This window comes from Mus caroli, chromosome 8 (genome assembly GCF_900094665.2).
Source record: "Mus caroli chromosome 8, CAROLI_EIJ_v1.1, whole genome shotgun sequence".
Taxonomy (NCBI): Eukaryota; Metazoa; Chordata; class Mammalia; order Rodentia; family Muridae; genus Mus; species Mus caroli.
The window spans coordinates 20,424,207-20,438,346 of record NC_034577.1 but is presented as its reverse complement, the minus strand read 5'-3'; the positions used below and the strand labels follow the sequence as shown (position 1 = coordinate 20,438,346).

At 47.2% G+C, this 14,140-nt stretch overlaps 1 protein-coding gene across 1 annotated transcript in view; it reads left to right on the top strand.

The window, feature by feature from the left end:
- The window catches only part of Hgsnat (heparan-alpha-glucosaminide N-acetyltransferase), a 31,074-nt gene that overhangs the window by 14,705 nt on the left and 2,229 nt on the right, over positions 1-14,140 (top strand). The window contains exons 8-15 of the mRNA XM_021170698.2: positions 384-460; positions 1,673-1,703; positions 3,923-4,083; positions 5,442-5,557; positions 6,522-6,643; positions 7,854-7,980; positions 9,219-9,305; positions 12,848-12,925. Of these exons, the coding sequence (XP_021026357.1) occupies positions 384-460; positions 1,673-1,703; positions 3,923-4,083; positions 5,442-5,557; positions 6,522-6,643; positions 7,854-7,980; positions 9,219-9,305; positions 12,848-12,925 (799 nt within the window). The remainder of the gene's footprint in view (positions 1-383; positions 461-1,672; positions 1,704-3,922; positions 4,084-5,441; positions 5,558-6,521; positions 6,644-7,853; positions 7,981-9,218; positions 9,306-12,847; positions 12,926-14,140) is intronic.

The following is a 14,140-nucleotide window of genomic DNA, read 5'->3' as shown; positions in this document are numbered from 1 at the left end:
TGTCCTGGAACTCACTCTGTAGACCAGGCTAGCCTCGAACTCAGAAATCCGCCTGCCTCTGCTTCCCAAGTGCTGGGATTAAAGGCCTGCACCACCACTGCCTGGTGGGGTCTTCTGTCTTACATTAAGTGCCTTCACCAGCTAAGCCACCCTGCCAGCCCCAGTATAAAATTTCCTTGACCTACTAAGATAAAAACGTAGACTCAGAGCATCGTGTTGTGTCCCTTCCTAGTGAGCACCAAGTAACCATACCTCGCCTTACAATTTTCTACTTGTGTCATTATCTGTCCTGTGGAGTCACATTAGCATGTGACACACCTTTGTGAAGTGTGTCTGTCCCTGACGACTGTCCTTACATCCCCCTCTCTTTGTCTGCCTTGCAGGTTAGCTCTCGTCCTCATGGTCTTTGTTAACTATGGGGGAGGAAAGTATTGGTACTTCAAACATTCAAGTTGGAACGGTAAGACACTTCCTGCAGGTAGTGTCCCCAGGGAACTGTAGATCAGCAGGAGACTGGGCACCCCCTGTGGGCATCCACCAGAGCCCTCCCAGCCTGCTTAGAACCACCCTGGCCTTACTCTGGGGCCCTTTGGTTTGGTCGAGGATCTAGAGCGATTCTCTCTAGTCACACGGCAGCCCTGGATTTTTCTGCTGTGAGACTGCGGGTCTCCACAGGGAATGTAAAGACTTGGTTTTACACAATCATTGGTACGGTCTAGATAGTAGAACTCCCGTATTCTGGGGAGTCTACCTACGTAAGACTTACAGTCTTTCTTGGGCTGCCACTTAGGAAGATTATTCTGAGTGGCACTCAGGAATAGCTCTGAGTCTGGGAGGGTAGTTGGCTGGACAGTGGTTATTTTAGAACCAGGAAAATGACATAAAATGCAGACATGGACTTTTGAGAAATTTTAGTTGTCTTTATCCTAACCAGACCACACCTGTGGAAGCCTCTAGAAGAGACTTTGACCACTGGGACCCAGATTCCATGTATTGATGATGGAGTCTGTAGCTGATGCAGCTAATACTCAGACCTGCAGTCCAGATGCTGATAGAACATGAACTGGTTTTAAGCATTTTTTTAAAACAAGAGTTATTGCTCCTTGAACTCTTGGCTACGGCCAAGTGTAAAACAAGATTCATCGGCTTGCAAAATGGCTCAACAGGTGAAGGTGCTTGCTGCCAGGCCTGACAACCTGAGTCCAATCCCCGAGACCCACATTGTGAAAGTGACTCCTGCAAGTTGTCCTCTCACCTCTACCCATGCTTCCCCACCCACAAATTAATTAACAAAGAAATTTAAAAGGAGAGTTCTATCTTCCATTCATACCTAGACATCAGATCCTTTCTTGTGTGGCTGGTTATTTCCAGGTAGGTTCCATGTTGGACATTCTGGTAGAAGACATGGAGTGTCTGGTGGAAGGAAAGAACAGGTTTTGATTAGTATTGCTGGAAGGTCACAAACTTGTCCACAGCTCTCTAGTTTTATTCTCCATGAATGGTTTATAGTCAGAAACCTCCCCGCACCTGGTCAGGCCCAGTGACTGTGTAGGGGCTCCTGTCTGCATATTGTACTCTGTAAATATTCAGTGTAATGTGCACATTGGGAACTGGGAAGTATTTATATTCTAGAGTCCTCTTTCTTACTGTTTGTTCTTGTGCTATTTTACAGGACTGACTGTGGCCGACCTCGTCTTCCCATGGTGAGCTGACAATACATTGTAAGGGTTATACACATTCGTGGTTAATGCCATCACCTATAATGCATTGGTACTGGATAACAGAAGGAGATAAAAGCCTTCTCCATGGAGTCCAGATTTGAACTCTCTACCTCAGTGCTCTGTGCCTTCCATCTCCTTGTCTGTCTGTTGTATGACTGCATTTCTGTCTGCGGGTGCTGTGTGCCACGCTAACAAGGGACTTTTCTCTGCATTTATTGAACAGAACAGAAAGCATCAGTGGGGAAGGAAGGGGACGCTTACAGAAATCTTTAACAGGATTTTCCAAGGGATTAAGTCACTGGCTCCACTTGATCCAGACAGCAAACAGCACTGTTTATCCACCAATATCTATCAAACTGGTTGCCTTCAACCTTCACGATAGACTTTTGGAAGTAGATCTCAATTTCTCTATCTGCTGCTTTCAGCAAATGATACACATGTGTTCTCCAGGCCAGGGAAATGGTAGAGTAATTTAAGATTAAATCTATGCATTAGCTTAGGTGGTACAGTCGATAACATGGAAATCCAAGGAAAGTCAGGTAGACTCATATTGTTCTCTTAAAGGCCGATGAATCAAGCAGGCTGCACACACAGCAGAATAGCAGTCATAAGTGACTTCAAGGTGTATTAGTAACCCTGGCAAAAGTTCCAGTCTCTTAGGGCCGTTTCTGGATCATCAGCCAGCACTGACTGTTGTGAAGCCCTACCGTAAGCTGTGTTACTGGGTGGTTCATACCCTTGACATCATGTTTACACATGCGTACATAAAAATGGTATCTCTGTGTCTGCGTGAGATTGAAACTAAGACCTTGTGCTTGCTAACCACGTGCTCTGCCACCAAACTGTCATCTCAGTCCCAAAGGTGAATGGTTCCATAGGGGAGAACAGCTTGTTAGAACAGATATGCTCTACTTGATGCTGAAATTCTACCACAAGCTCTGAAATTATAATCAGGTTCCATAAATCTCCTAAATATGTTTAAAACATGTCTCTTAAAAACAGGTACACCTGAGAATATGGGTACATATGTAGCAGGAAATGAGAGGTGTAAATAAAGCATCTTGGTAGTAGAGTGGACACACTCTCCACTCATGGATTCTTAGTCTTGCCAGGGCATATTTCCCATCTGAGGCACCACTTAGGTTCACACTGATGCTCTGAGCAACTTTGGTGCTCCATCACCAGAGACAGTTCCGGGACAGTGGTTGATATGTTGGGACTCTGGTGTTTTATTACTACCACAGGTCAAGGATCAGGGAAAGATTTTTTTTTTTTTGAGAGGAATTTGGTTAGGGCACTTTCTGTTTGCTCAGGATCTGGTAAGGACTTCAGCATGCTGTCTGCACGGCTCCTGTTACTGTCCTGTGAGCAGCTGACCCTGGAAGAGAAGCCAGAGGATGCTGGGAGGCAGCCAGAGCAAGCCACGCTTCCCTAATCCCTAGCCAGCAGCTAGGAAGACTCACTGTGGTGTGTCAGTTATTTTCTCCTCCCTGGGACAAAATATCTCTGTAGCTCAGGGGTGGGTAGCATCGGAGCAGGAGGCAGCTTGTTCACAGCAGGACCCAAAGCAGTGTCTCTGGGCAGGAATGGGGCTGCTCCAGACCTCTCGCCCTACCCTATACTCCTGTGATGGCCAAGTTGTTCCCTGTTTCCAAAAGGCCCGATGATCTCCTAAAACATCACCAAATGGGACTGACTATTGAACATGCAACCCTGTGGCCAGCTCACGTTCAGTTTTGGTTTTTGGGGGGAGACTTTGTGAATTTAAAGAAAGGAAAGAGAAATGTATGTGACTCCTACCAGATGGGGAGGGAGTGAAGGGGGGACTTTTTCTTCCAGGAGAAGGAATGAGTTTCTAAGAGATGGGATGTTTTCTTCCTGAAGGACTTCCTATGCTAGCACAACCCCCTTGCAGCCCAGTGTTCATAGCCTTCCTGTCACAGCTGCTGGGAAGGCTGTTCTTCGGAGTCCCGCCAAGTGTTAGCCAGTTTTCCCTCTACGACAGGACTCAAGATGCCCCGTCAAAACTCCCAGCCAACAGGGCTGTGTTTGTGCCCCTCCTGTATTATGAGCCTGACACGGTTTCACAAATTAGCTACAGTGGACAGATGGTGTGTCACCTCCCTCCTGTATTATAAAATATTAAGGATACATGTATAAATATTAGAAAATGGCCACCTACCAATAGCCTTTCTTTTTAGGTTTGTATTTATTATGGGAACTTCAATTTTCCTATCAATGACTTCTATTCTACAACGAGGATGTTCAAAACTCAAACTGCTGGGGAAGATTGTGTGGAGAAGCTTCGTGCTAATCTGTATAGGAGTTATCATTGTCAACCCCAATTATTGCCTTGGTCCATGTAAGTATCTCTGCCCTGTTGTTAGTATATGGTCAGGTTGGACTATGGAAAAGATTTGTTTTATATATTCATACACCACACACACACACACACACACACACACAGTGTTTGGGAGCAAACCCAGGCCCCTGCACACACTGAGCCCCACATGCCCTCCTCTGATGGAGTTCTTCCGACCCAGTCCCTCCCTGCAGGCCAATTATTAGGAGAGTATCCTTACCGCTTGTATATCATTGGCTACTGTACTTAGCTTGGCATTTTAGTACTGGGAGGTACTGTTGTGACTACTCCAGTTCCTGTGACATAAAGGTCACGCTGAGTGAGGTTGAAGTTCTGTTTCTGGGTTGTGTCCATGTGTTCAGGGACAGAGGGGGAAAAAGACCAGGTCACTGTTCTCATGCTCTGTCCCCTGGCCCTTCCGGTTCCACGGACCGCCAGTGTTTGCTGTTAGTTTAAGAATCTGTCCTGACCTGTGTGCTACTGAGAAGGGGACTTGGTCTTTGCCTCTGTGCTCCTCGGTGCCTCCAGGTGGAGAGCAGAGGTCATGAGCGCCTCACATTGCACCAATGGCTGACAGGGAAGGCAGCAGTCACCATCCTGGGGGCTTGACTTATCTTTGGCAAAGGAGAATAGATGCTTACACAGGAGCCAAATCCAGCCTCATCCTTACTAACAACAGTACGTGCCTTTACTAGAGGCCTAAGAGCTTAAGGTAAGGTTCTCAGCCTTCCTAAAGCTGCACCCATTCAATACGGTACCTCGAGTTACGATGACACCCACCATAAGATTATTTTCATTGCTACTTCATGGCTGTAATTTTGCTACTGTTATGAATCGTTCTGCAAATATGTGATATCGAGATGGTCTTAGGTGACCCCTGTGAAAGGGTTGTTTGACAACCCCCCCACCCCCCGCAAGGGGTTGTGACCGATAGGCTCACTGGCTTAGAGATCATTTTGATGGACTCCGTGTGAAGTGCTGTTCTTCTCAACCTTGGGGGAAGCCACTACAGGTTTGCTATAGGTTGTTCCCTCCTGGAGTACAGCTGTAGCCTGCTGTACAGGTGAAGAGTGGTTTGGGTTTGGTCTGAGTGTCTCTGGTGGACAGGAGGGTTTATCCATATTCCTAATAGCAAAGAGCCAGGACAGGATTCAATGCCACGGGGAGTCCTTGCTTTACTCCCCTTCCTGAGTGAAGTTGGCCGGCTGCTTGTTTGCAGAGGCCACTGTGTCCTCAAGCCACATGTGATAATTTACTTACAAGTGATAGAAAGAGTGTCTCCCCCTCAGGACACAGTCCTGTCTTGGGGTAAGATGCGTCCTGTTGGCTTAGCCTAAGGTGACCTGTGTCTTTGACAGTGTCTTGGGATAAAGTGCGGATCCCTGGTGTCCTGCAGCGGCTGGGAGTGACATACTTCGTGGTCGCTGTGTTGGAGTTCTTTTTCTGGAAGCCTGTGCCTGACAGTTGTGCCTTGGTGAGAGTCTGTGGAGGGAGGGGGGGGTGTGTAGCTGGAGGACAGCCTTGGGGGTCATTTGTTCGGTGCTGTTCACCTTCCTTTTGAGTTAGGGTCTCTCACTGGCCTGGAACTCTCTGGGTAGGCTAGGCTGCCTAGCCAGTGAGCCCTAGGGACCCTCCATTACAGGGGTCATTGGAATGGAACCATAGTTCCCTATTGATCCACCTGCCCGCTCATTCCCAGAAATCATTTTTTTAAACAACAGGACAATTCACGGTACAGTTTTCTGAATCCTTAGTTTGCATAGTTTGCGTAGTGTATCACTGCACTTCTGTCAGCAAAATGCTTTTTCCTGTCTCCATCAGTTGCTTCTTTTTGTTTGTTTTTTGAGACAGTGAAACAGGATCTCACTATGTACACTAGGCTAGGCTTGAACTCACAGAGTTCCACTTGCCTCTGCCTCCTGAGTGCTGAGATTGAAGGCATGCTTCACCTCACAGTACTCTTTTTTAGTTTTTTGGGTTTTTTTTTTTTTTTCTCTCTTGATACAGTACTAGGGACTAAACCCAAGGCCCTCGTGTAGCCTAGAGCAGCCGCAGACTCAGAATGTTGCTGAAGGTTGACTTTCAGCTCCCGATTCATCTGTTTCCACCTCTCAGGTGCCACTGTGCCTTGCATCGTAATATCAGTGTGTGTGTACGCATCTCCGTGTATACTTGTGTGTGCAGACGAGAACAGCCTTGGGTGCCATCCACGTTTTCTTGTTGAGATTGGGTCTGGGCACAGCCAAGTGGGCCAGGTTTGCTGGCCAGCGAGCTCAGAGATCTACACTGGGGTTATAGGCTCACAACACACACCGGCCTTCTTGTGTTTGTTCCGAGGGTTGGGTTGAGGTCCTCATGCTACCACTGAAAAAAATGACCCTGTGTGTTTCCCGACTGTGTTGGGCTGTTCATGACTGCCGTTCTTGCCTCTCACCCAGGAAAGCAGCTGCTTCTCTCTCCGAGACATCACGTCCAGCTGGCCCCAGTGGCTCACCATTCTGACGCTGGAAAGCATTTGGCTGGCTTTGACATTCTTTCTGCCTGTCCCTGGGTGCCCTACGTAAGTGACCCCTTGCCAGGTAATCCCTTTGTGTGCGTGCTCCTGTTTGTGTGTTAGAGGGGATGCATGTGTGTGCATGTGCATCTGAAGGCTCACAGTATCAGCTTTATTCTTTATTCCCCCCTCCTTTTTTTTGGAGACAGAATTGACAGAATTTGCCAAGTAGGTTGGCCAGGGAGTCCAAAGGATCCACCTGCTGATATTACAAATATGTACCACCATGCATGGTTTTTTTTTCATAATAAAAATATATTTATGTGTATGAGTGTTTTGCCTGCATGTATATCTGCATACCATGTGCTTGCAGGCCAGAAAGAGGTGCTGGGTCCCCTGGAACTGGAACCTCCACGTGGGTTCTGGGAATCTAATGCGCTCTCTCTCTCTCTCTCTCTCTCTGTCTCTGTCTGTCTCTCTCTGACTCTCTCTGTGTGTCCCTGTCTTAGGGCTTTACTGCTGTGAACAGACACCATAACCAAGGCAACTCTTATGGGGCTGGCTTACTGATTCATTATCATCAAGGCACAAACATGGCAGCATCCAGGCAGGCATGGTGCAGTAGATGCTGAGAGTTCTATATCTTCATCTGAAGGCTGCTAGTAGAATACTGACTTCCAGCTAGGATGAGGGTCTTAAAGCCCACACCCACAGTGATACATCCACTCCAACAGGGCCAGACCTTCTAGTAGTGCCACTCCCTGGGTGGAACATAAACAAACCATTACAGTCTCTCTCTGTCCCTTGCTTTCTTTCTGTCTCTGTCTCTCTCTGTGTTTTTCTGTGTGGATGTGTCTCTCTCTGTGTCTCTATCTCTCTCTCTCTGTCTCAATCTCTCTCTTTTTGTTTTTCCCCACATGGGTTCTGGGGAATCAAACTCAGGTCCTCATGGTTGCAAAGCAAACACTTTGCTGACTGAGCTACCCCCCAGTCATGATAGTTCCTTTCTGCGAGTCAGCAGTGAGGTTTAGAGCACTGAAGACGAGTTGTTTTTCACACTTTGTTGTCCTTTGAGGCTCTCTTTCCATTGAGAGGAGGGCAAGTTGTCTCAGCATCACTCTGAGTAGAAAGTAGAGCTGTGTCCCAGTGAGAACACTAAGTTCAGGGGCTGGGGCTGCTGGGGGCCTGTTTGTGTGTGAGGCTGTTTGAACCCTGCTTCGTGGACAGCCACTGCTCTGTGGTTCTGTCGTTTAAGTGTGTTTTTTTACTCCCCTAGTGGCTACCTTGGCCCTGGCGGTATAGGGGACTTGGGGAAGTATCCTCATTGTACTGGAGGAGCAGCTGCCTACATAGACCGCCTGCTCCTGGGAGACAGTCACCTGTACCAGCACCCGTCCTCCACCGTGCGTGAGCCTTTCCGTTACTGAGAACTGGGAAGTAGGGAAGTAGGAAGCTAGCTTTGTATTCTTTAAGGAAAAGGTGGTGTGAAATCACTCTTATTAGGGAAACTGGCTGCATTCATGCCTCGGATGTTCACTCCCTGTTGGCAGGTAAAGGCATTTCTGATTTCGGAGTGAAGTGTACCATATGAAACAAGCAGAGTTTTATTTAGCCCTTCAGGTTTCCAGGCCCAGACTCTGAGACAGGGACTCCAGTGCAGGATGCGCGGGGTATCCTCATGGATCCCTGTGAGGAGTGCAGCTGGGGCGTGGGGGTGTTGAACTGCACTGTGCTTAATCCCTGTGTCTCTGAGGAGGCATTCAGGAACTGATCTGTACTGGGTGAGGGGTGGGTCCCTTATGGTCCTTGTTGGAGGAGGGGTGGATTTAGGAAAGCAGACCAAGCCCCACACTGTCGTTTCTTTTGTTTTATGTTGTGGGATCCAGCTCAGGCCCAGGGAGCTGTACGCTCATAGTGTGTACCTGGCTTTACTCAAGGCCCCTGCATGAAGTATGTGACAGAAGCCTTTTGGCAGCATTTCTAGTAGCCTGCTGGGTATGACGGTTTCAGGCCTTGGAAAGGTTGAGGATCTGGGTGGTGCACTGTATACTCCCAAAGTTCTGGTCTCGTTTTTATATTAAAAAATACAAATGTTTTATTGTAACTGACTATGGTTTTTGTTTCATTTTGTTTGCATGTTAGCTCTTAAAATATGGGCCTCCTACATGCTAAGCATGCATGCTTCCACTGCCCCACCCCCTTTTCAAATGGATTGTTAGATGCTATTTGCCCAAGAAGGTTAGGTGCTGTTGCTGCTGCAGTGGGGTTCACGAAATCAGAAGCAGCACGCAGTCCCTGCCCTGTTAGGCATTTGCATTCGAGTTTGGTTAAATGTGGTCCAACACTGTCTGCCAGACGTGCTAATGTGGCCAGGCAGGGTCATGGCTTCCTTCTTACGATGCTTATAAATTGCCAGTGAATTTCTGCTGTAAAAGAAAAAAGAAAAAAAAGGAAGGAAGGAAGGAAGGAAAGAAAGAAGGAAGGAAAGAAGGAAGGAAGGGNAGGGAAGTGGGGAGGGAGGGAGGGAGGGAGGGAGGGAGGGAGAAGGAAACCAGGAAGCGCCACTATTGGAGTGTATCCCGTCTTGCATTTCTTTTGTGTCCAGCGATTGACTGTCGGTCTCCTTCTCCATTTCCTCAAGGTGCTGTATCACACAGAGGTGGCCTACGACCCTGAAGGAGTCTTAGGGACTATCAACTCAATTGTGATGGCGTTTTTAGGAGTTCAGGTATCTGTTCATGTCCTCAGGATAACCCTTCAGACAGTTTGTGACAGCTGCTAACAGTGCTACAGTGCTAACAGCACTGTATTGAGGTAGTGCAAGGAGGCCATCTGCTGCCCTACGGGTCTGGTAAATTCTGTTTAGGATGGAGGGTATGCAAACTAGTGTGGGGTAGCTCAGCAATTCAAATGACTAGCTGGATCCTTGCATTCTGGAGACTAAATTCATACTAGTTGTGGATTTATTTTAGCCCAGCAATTTGTGGATAGTGAGTTCTATTAACGGTTACTTTATTTATTTATTTCTCTCTTTCTTTCTTTTTTCCTTTTGTTTTTTGAGGTAGAATTTCTCTGGGTAGCCTTGACTTTCCTAAAACTTGTTTTGTAGACCAGGCTGGCTTCAAATTCCTCAGGGATCCTCCTGCCTCTGCCTCCTGAGTGCTGGGATTAAAGGTATTGGGTCCAGGAATGGCATCACAAACCGCACGAACGCCGATCTCAGTCAGACAGGGATGGTTTATTGAGTATCTACCCCAGGACTGATCGGCCAGGGCCATGGTGCAGATTCAGGAACTGAACCATGACACTGAGTTAAGATTCTACAAGGCTTTTGAGCTCCAAATCCATAAACATCTGTGTTCACCAATCAGGATTCAGGGATAGGGGATTTCCTTTTGAACATGTCTTTGTTGACTACTTATCCTGCCTCCATTGCTTGGGGCATTCAACTGTGGCAGGGGACTTGCCTTGTCTAATATTCATGTTCTAATTTGCCTACCAGGATGGAACTTATCTAACATTTGTGTCTTTAATTACCCATGTACGAGTCACTTTCTGCCAAGTAGTGTGTCAATTCCCAGGGAGGTCTTAAGAACTTAAGCCACAAAATGGACATCTTATTCCAAACAGCTTCTTCTGTTGATGCAGGTGTCTCTCTAACGTTGGGTCCATCCCAGGGGCAGCCTATAAAGGCAAATATAATACAAGCTTATACATAGGTGCAGGAAGTGTTGCTGGGTGGTTGGCTCATGTTGGTTCTGGCCCAAGCTTATTGTAGATAAGTCTACTGACTTCTATGGTGATTAGTTTCCAAAGGCACAGGACGTGACAGAATATGTAGTCAACTTAAGCATGAAAAGTTTCCTGGTAGCCTAGCAGTGGTGGCATATGCCTTTAATCCCAGCACTTGGGAGGCAGAGGCAAGAGGATTTTTGAGTTCGAGGCCAGCCTGTTTTACAGAATGAGTTCCAGGACAGCCAGGGCTACACAGAGAAACCCTGTCTTGAAAAACAAAGAAGAAAGGAAGGAAGGAAGGAAGGAAGGAAGGAAGGAAGGAAGGAAGGAAGGAAGGAAGGAGGGAAAGGGAAAGGGAAAGGGAAAGGGAAAGGAAGAAAGAAAAAGAAGTTTCCTGGTAACAGCAGAAGCAACATAGTAACAATACAAAGTGGAAGGCTCAGACAGGTAACAGTTACCTAGGCCTTGACACAGGTGCTTGCCACCATGCCTGACAATGGCCACATTTCTAATTCCTGCACTTGGAAGGCTGAGGCAGGACGACTCAGAGTTTGAGACCAGACTGGGTCCCAGAACAAGACAAATGAAAACAGACACTATGAAAGAGTCCATGTGGAGTTTTCAGAATGTTTCAACATTGCTAACATGAAGGGGCCACCATACAACAAAACAGCAGAGATGGACTAACTCATAAACAGCAGAAGTTGCTTCTCAGGCCCCAGCTCAAAGTGCTGGCAGGTGCCTTTTCAGGCAGGGCTCCATCTCTGCTTCCCAGCATGTAGCCTGTGGAGGGACGAGCACTGTGCCACACGGGGTGGTGCTTGCAAGGCTGCAGATGCTGAACTCGCTGTCGCATCCCTTTGTAAGATCATAAGGTATATTCATAAGTGCAGAGATCCACACTGGTCCCAGAAGGACCAGACCTCTTTCCGGTCCCATCCCCTTCTGAGTTTTCCTTGTATGAACTTAGGAAAGACACAGACTTCCAGTCACAGCCAGCTATGTAAATGGATATAAAGCATGCTTGTCTTATGCCCCAAATCAAATCTGGTCACTCTTGGTGGCCCTCATGTGCACTTCTGTATGATTCAGCACGCTAGATGTCTTTATGCAAAGTTGTCCTTTCTGGCGTTTGAGTTTATTCTTTGAGGGAACAGTTGGAGAGTAGAAAGGCTTCTAGAGCAGGTGAGAGACCATTCTGTGATGGAGGGAGTATCCTGACCATGCAGGCAGCCATTGCAAGGAGCCTGTGGAGTACAGGATGTGGCTGGAGTATGACCAAGAGCCTCGCTTTTTAATTTTACTCGATTTAAAATTTAAATGGCCACACATAGCTAGTGGTGGTCCTATTAAATTGTATAGACCTCAAATGTGTACAGTTAGGGAATTAAATAATTTTCCACTAATGGGTTGACACCCTGCCTCTATTCCTGTGGTGCTTAGATTCTGTTTTTATATATACACCTTCTCTCTACACACACACTAGGCAAACCTCAGCCTGCTAGAGCGGTTGGGTTAGCGTGGAAAAGTTTAGGTACAGGCTCACAGCTACACTGTGTGGATTTGTGTCTAGCTCTCATGTGCAGGCTGGGTGACGCTTGCTGTGTCTAATTCCAGGGGTGTTATGAGGATGAAATATGTTAATTTATACAAAACCCCAAGAACTAGCACATAGGTAGCACTTGTACATTTCAGCTACTGTTACAAATGATTAACACTGTATCCTTTGATACTTTCAAAGTTTGACTCTAGTTCAGAGAGTTTTGTGCAGTGCCCTGTCTGAGGTTTTAAGTTTCCCCTGCACCCAGTTCCGTTTTGCTCCTATGCATCTTGGGTAGTGCGGCCAGACCAGATACTTTGTAGCCAAGCTAGTCTGACCTAGTTTCTTGTCACCTAAATGGGTGTTACTTTTAGTTTCCATCCTGTTGCTGTGATAAAACACCCTGTGGGAAAGTGATTTAGGGGAGGAAAGGGTGGTTTCACTGGTAGGTCACAGCCCTTCATTGAGGGGAGTGAGGGTTGGCAGGAAAGCAGCAACTTAAAGCAAAAGCCCTGCAGGAAGGAGGGCTGCCCGCTGCCTGCTGCCCGCTGCCTTACTTGTGCTCACGTGTGCCTGCTGCCTCACATGTACTCAGGCAGCTCTTCTATACATCCAGGAGCACTGACCCAGGGATAGCGCTGCTCACAGTGGGCTCTTGGGCTCCCCAAAACCTCTGAGAGAAAGCCCCTGATCTGAGTGAGACCTGCTGAGCCCCCTACCAGCCCCATTATTTCATTTCTCAGCCTACTGTAGCACTCTTGTGCTTTAACAAGTTTCTGTGTGTGCTTTCTCCTTCGCGCGGAACGTCCTGCCTGCTCTAATGCTCTGTCTCCACCAGGGCACAGGAGTCAATTTGCATTCCTCCTTATATCCCCAGAGTCTAGAACGTGTACTTAGTAAATAACTCTTGTGTGCTAGATGGTCAAGTCGATGAAAATAGAAACAAGAATTCACTCTCTAGGTGACTCTCTTGGTCATATTGTTTTCTTCCCCAGGCAGGAAAAATACTGCTGTATTACAAGGATCAGATGAAAGCCATCCTGACCCGATTCGCCGCCTGGTGCTGTATCCTTGTAAGTAGCCATCCTTCTTTACTCTGATTGCTATTCTTTTTTTTGTTTTGTTTTGTTTTTTTGAGACAGGGTTTCTCTGTATAGCCCTGGCTGTCCTGGAACTCACTCTGTAGACCGGGCTGGCCTCAAACTCAGAAATCTGCCTGCCTCTGCCTCCCAAGTGCTGGGATTAAAGGCGTGCACCACCACGCCCAGTCCAACTGCTATTCTTTTTTTTTTTAAAGATTTATTTATTTATTATATGTAAGTATACTGTAGCTGTCCCGATACTCCAGAAGAGGGCATCAGATTTCGTTACGGATGGTTGTGAGACACCATGTGGTTGCTGGGATTTGAACTCGGGACCTTCAAAAGAGCAGTCTGTGCTCTTAACCACTGAGCCATCTTATCAGCCCCCGATTGCTATTCTTAAAGCCAACACTTGTTTAAGAAGAAATGAAGTGTTGAGCAGTCGCTGGCTCGGCATGACGAGGAACAGTTGTCTTGAATAACAGGGTTCACAGACTAACATCTTTAAAAATGATTTCTATTTCCTGAGCCTGGACCCCAGAGCCTGGTGTGTGCCAAGTAACACACTGTACCACCAAGCTTCGCTCCTAGTCCCAAGGAGGACAACATCTTTATATCTAAATTCTCAGGCTTAGTTTCTTAGAAAACTATATTACATAAATAAATAGCATAGTGTTTGATATCAAACACTTGAATGACGATTGCTGGAGAAAATGTGTAAGGGAGCCGAGTGTGGTGGCGCACACTTTTAATCCCAGCACTTGGGAGGCAGGGGCAGCCTGGTCTATAGGACAGACAAGGATACACAGAGAAACCCTGTCTCTGGAAACAAAACAGGGGGAGGGGTAAAGAATGCTCTATGTGGGACTCATTATCAGAAAGACTAGACAGGGGATAAGGTTGTAGCTCAATAGAGGGCTTAGCATGCATGAAGCCCTGGGGCCTCAGGAAGCCTGGGTGTGGTGACAGGTGTCGGCAATGAGAAGGTGGAAGCAAGGGGATCCACGAGCCCTTGGCTACATAGTGAGCTTGAGGATAGCCTGGGATGTGTGAGACCCTGTCTCAAAAACAGAAGAGAAACTAAGACTGGAAACAGCCAGGCAAGCGGTGGTTTTAAAAGCAGGAGCATCCCATTAAGAACATGCTGTGCACCTGCCTGCCTGCCTGCCTGCCTGCCTGCGCCTGCCTGCCTGCCTGCCTGCCTGC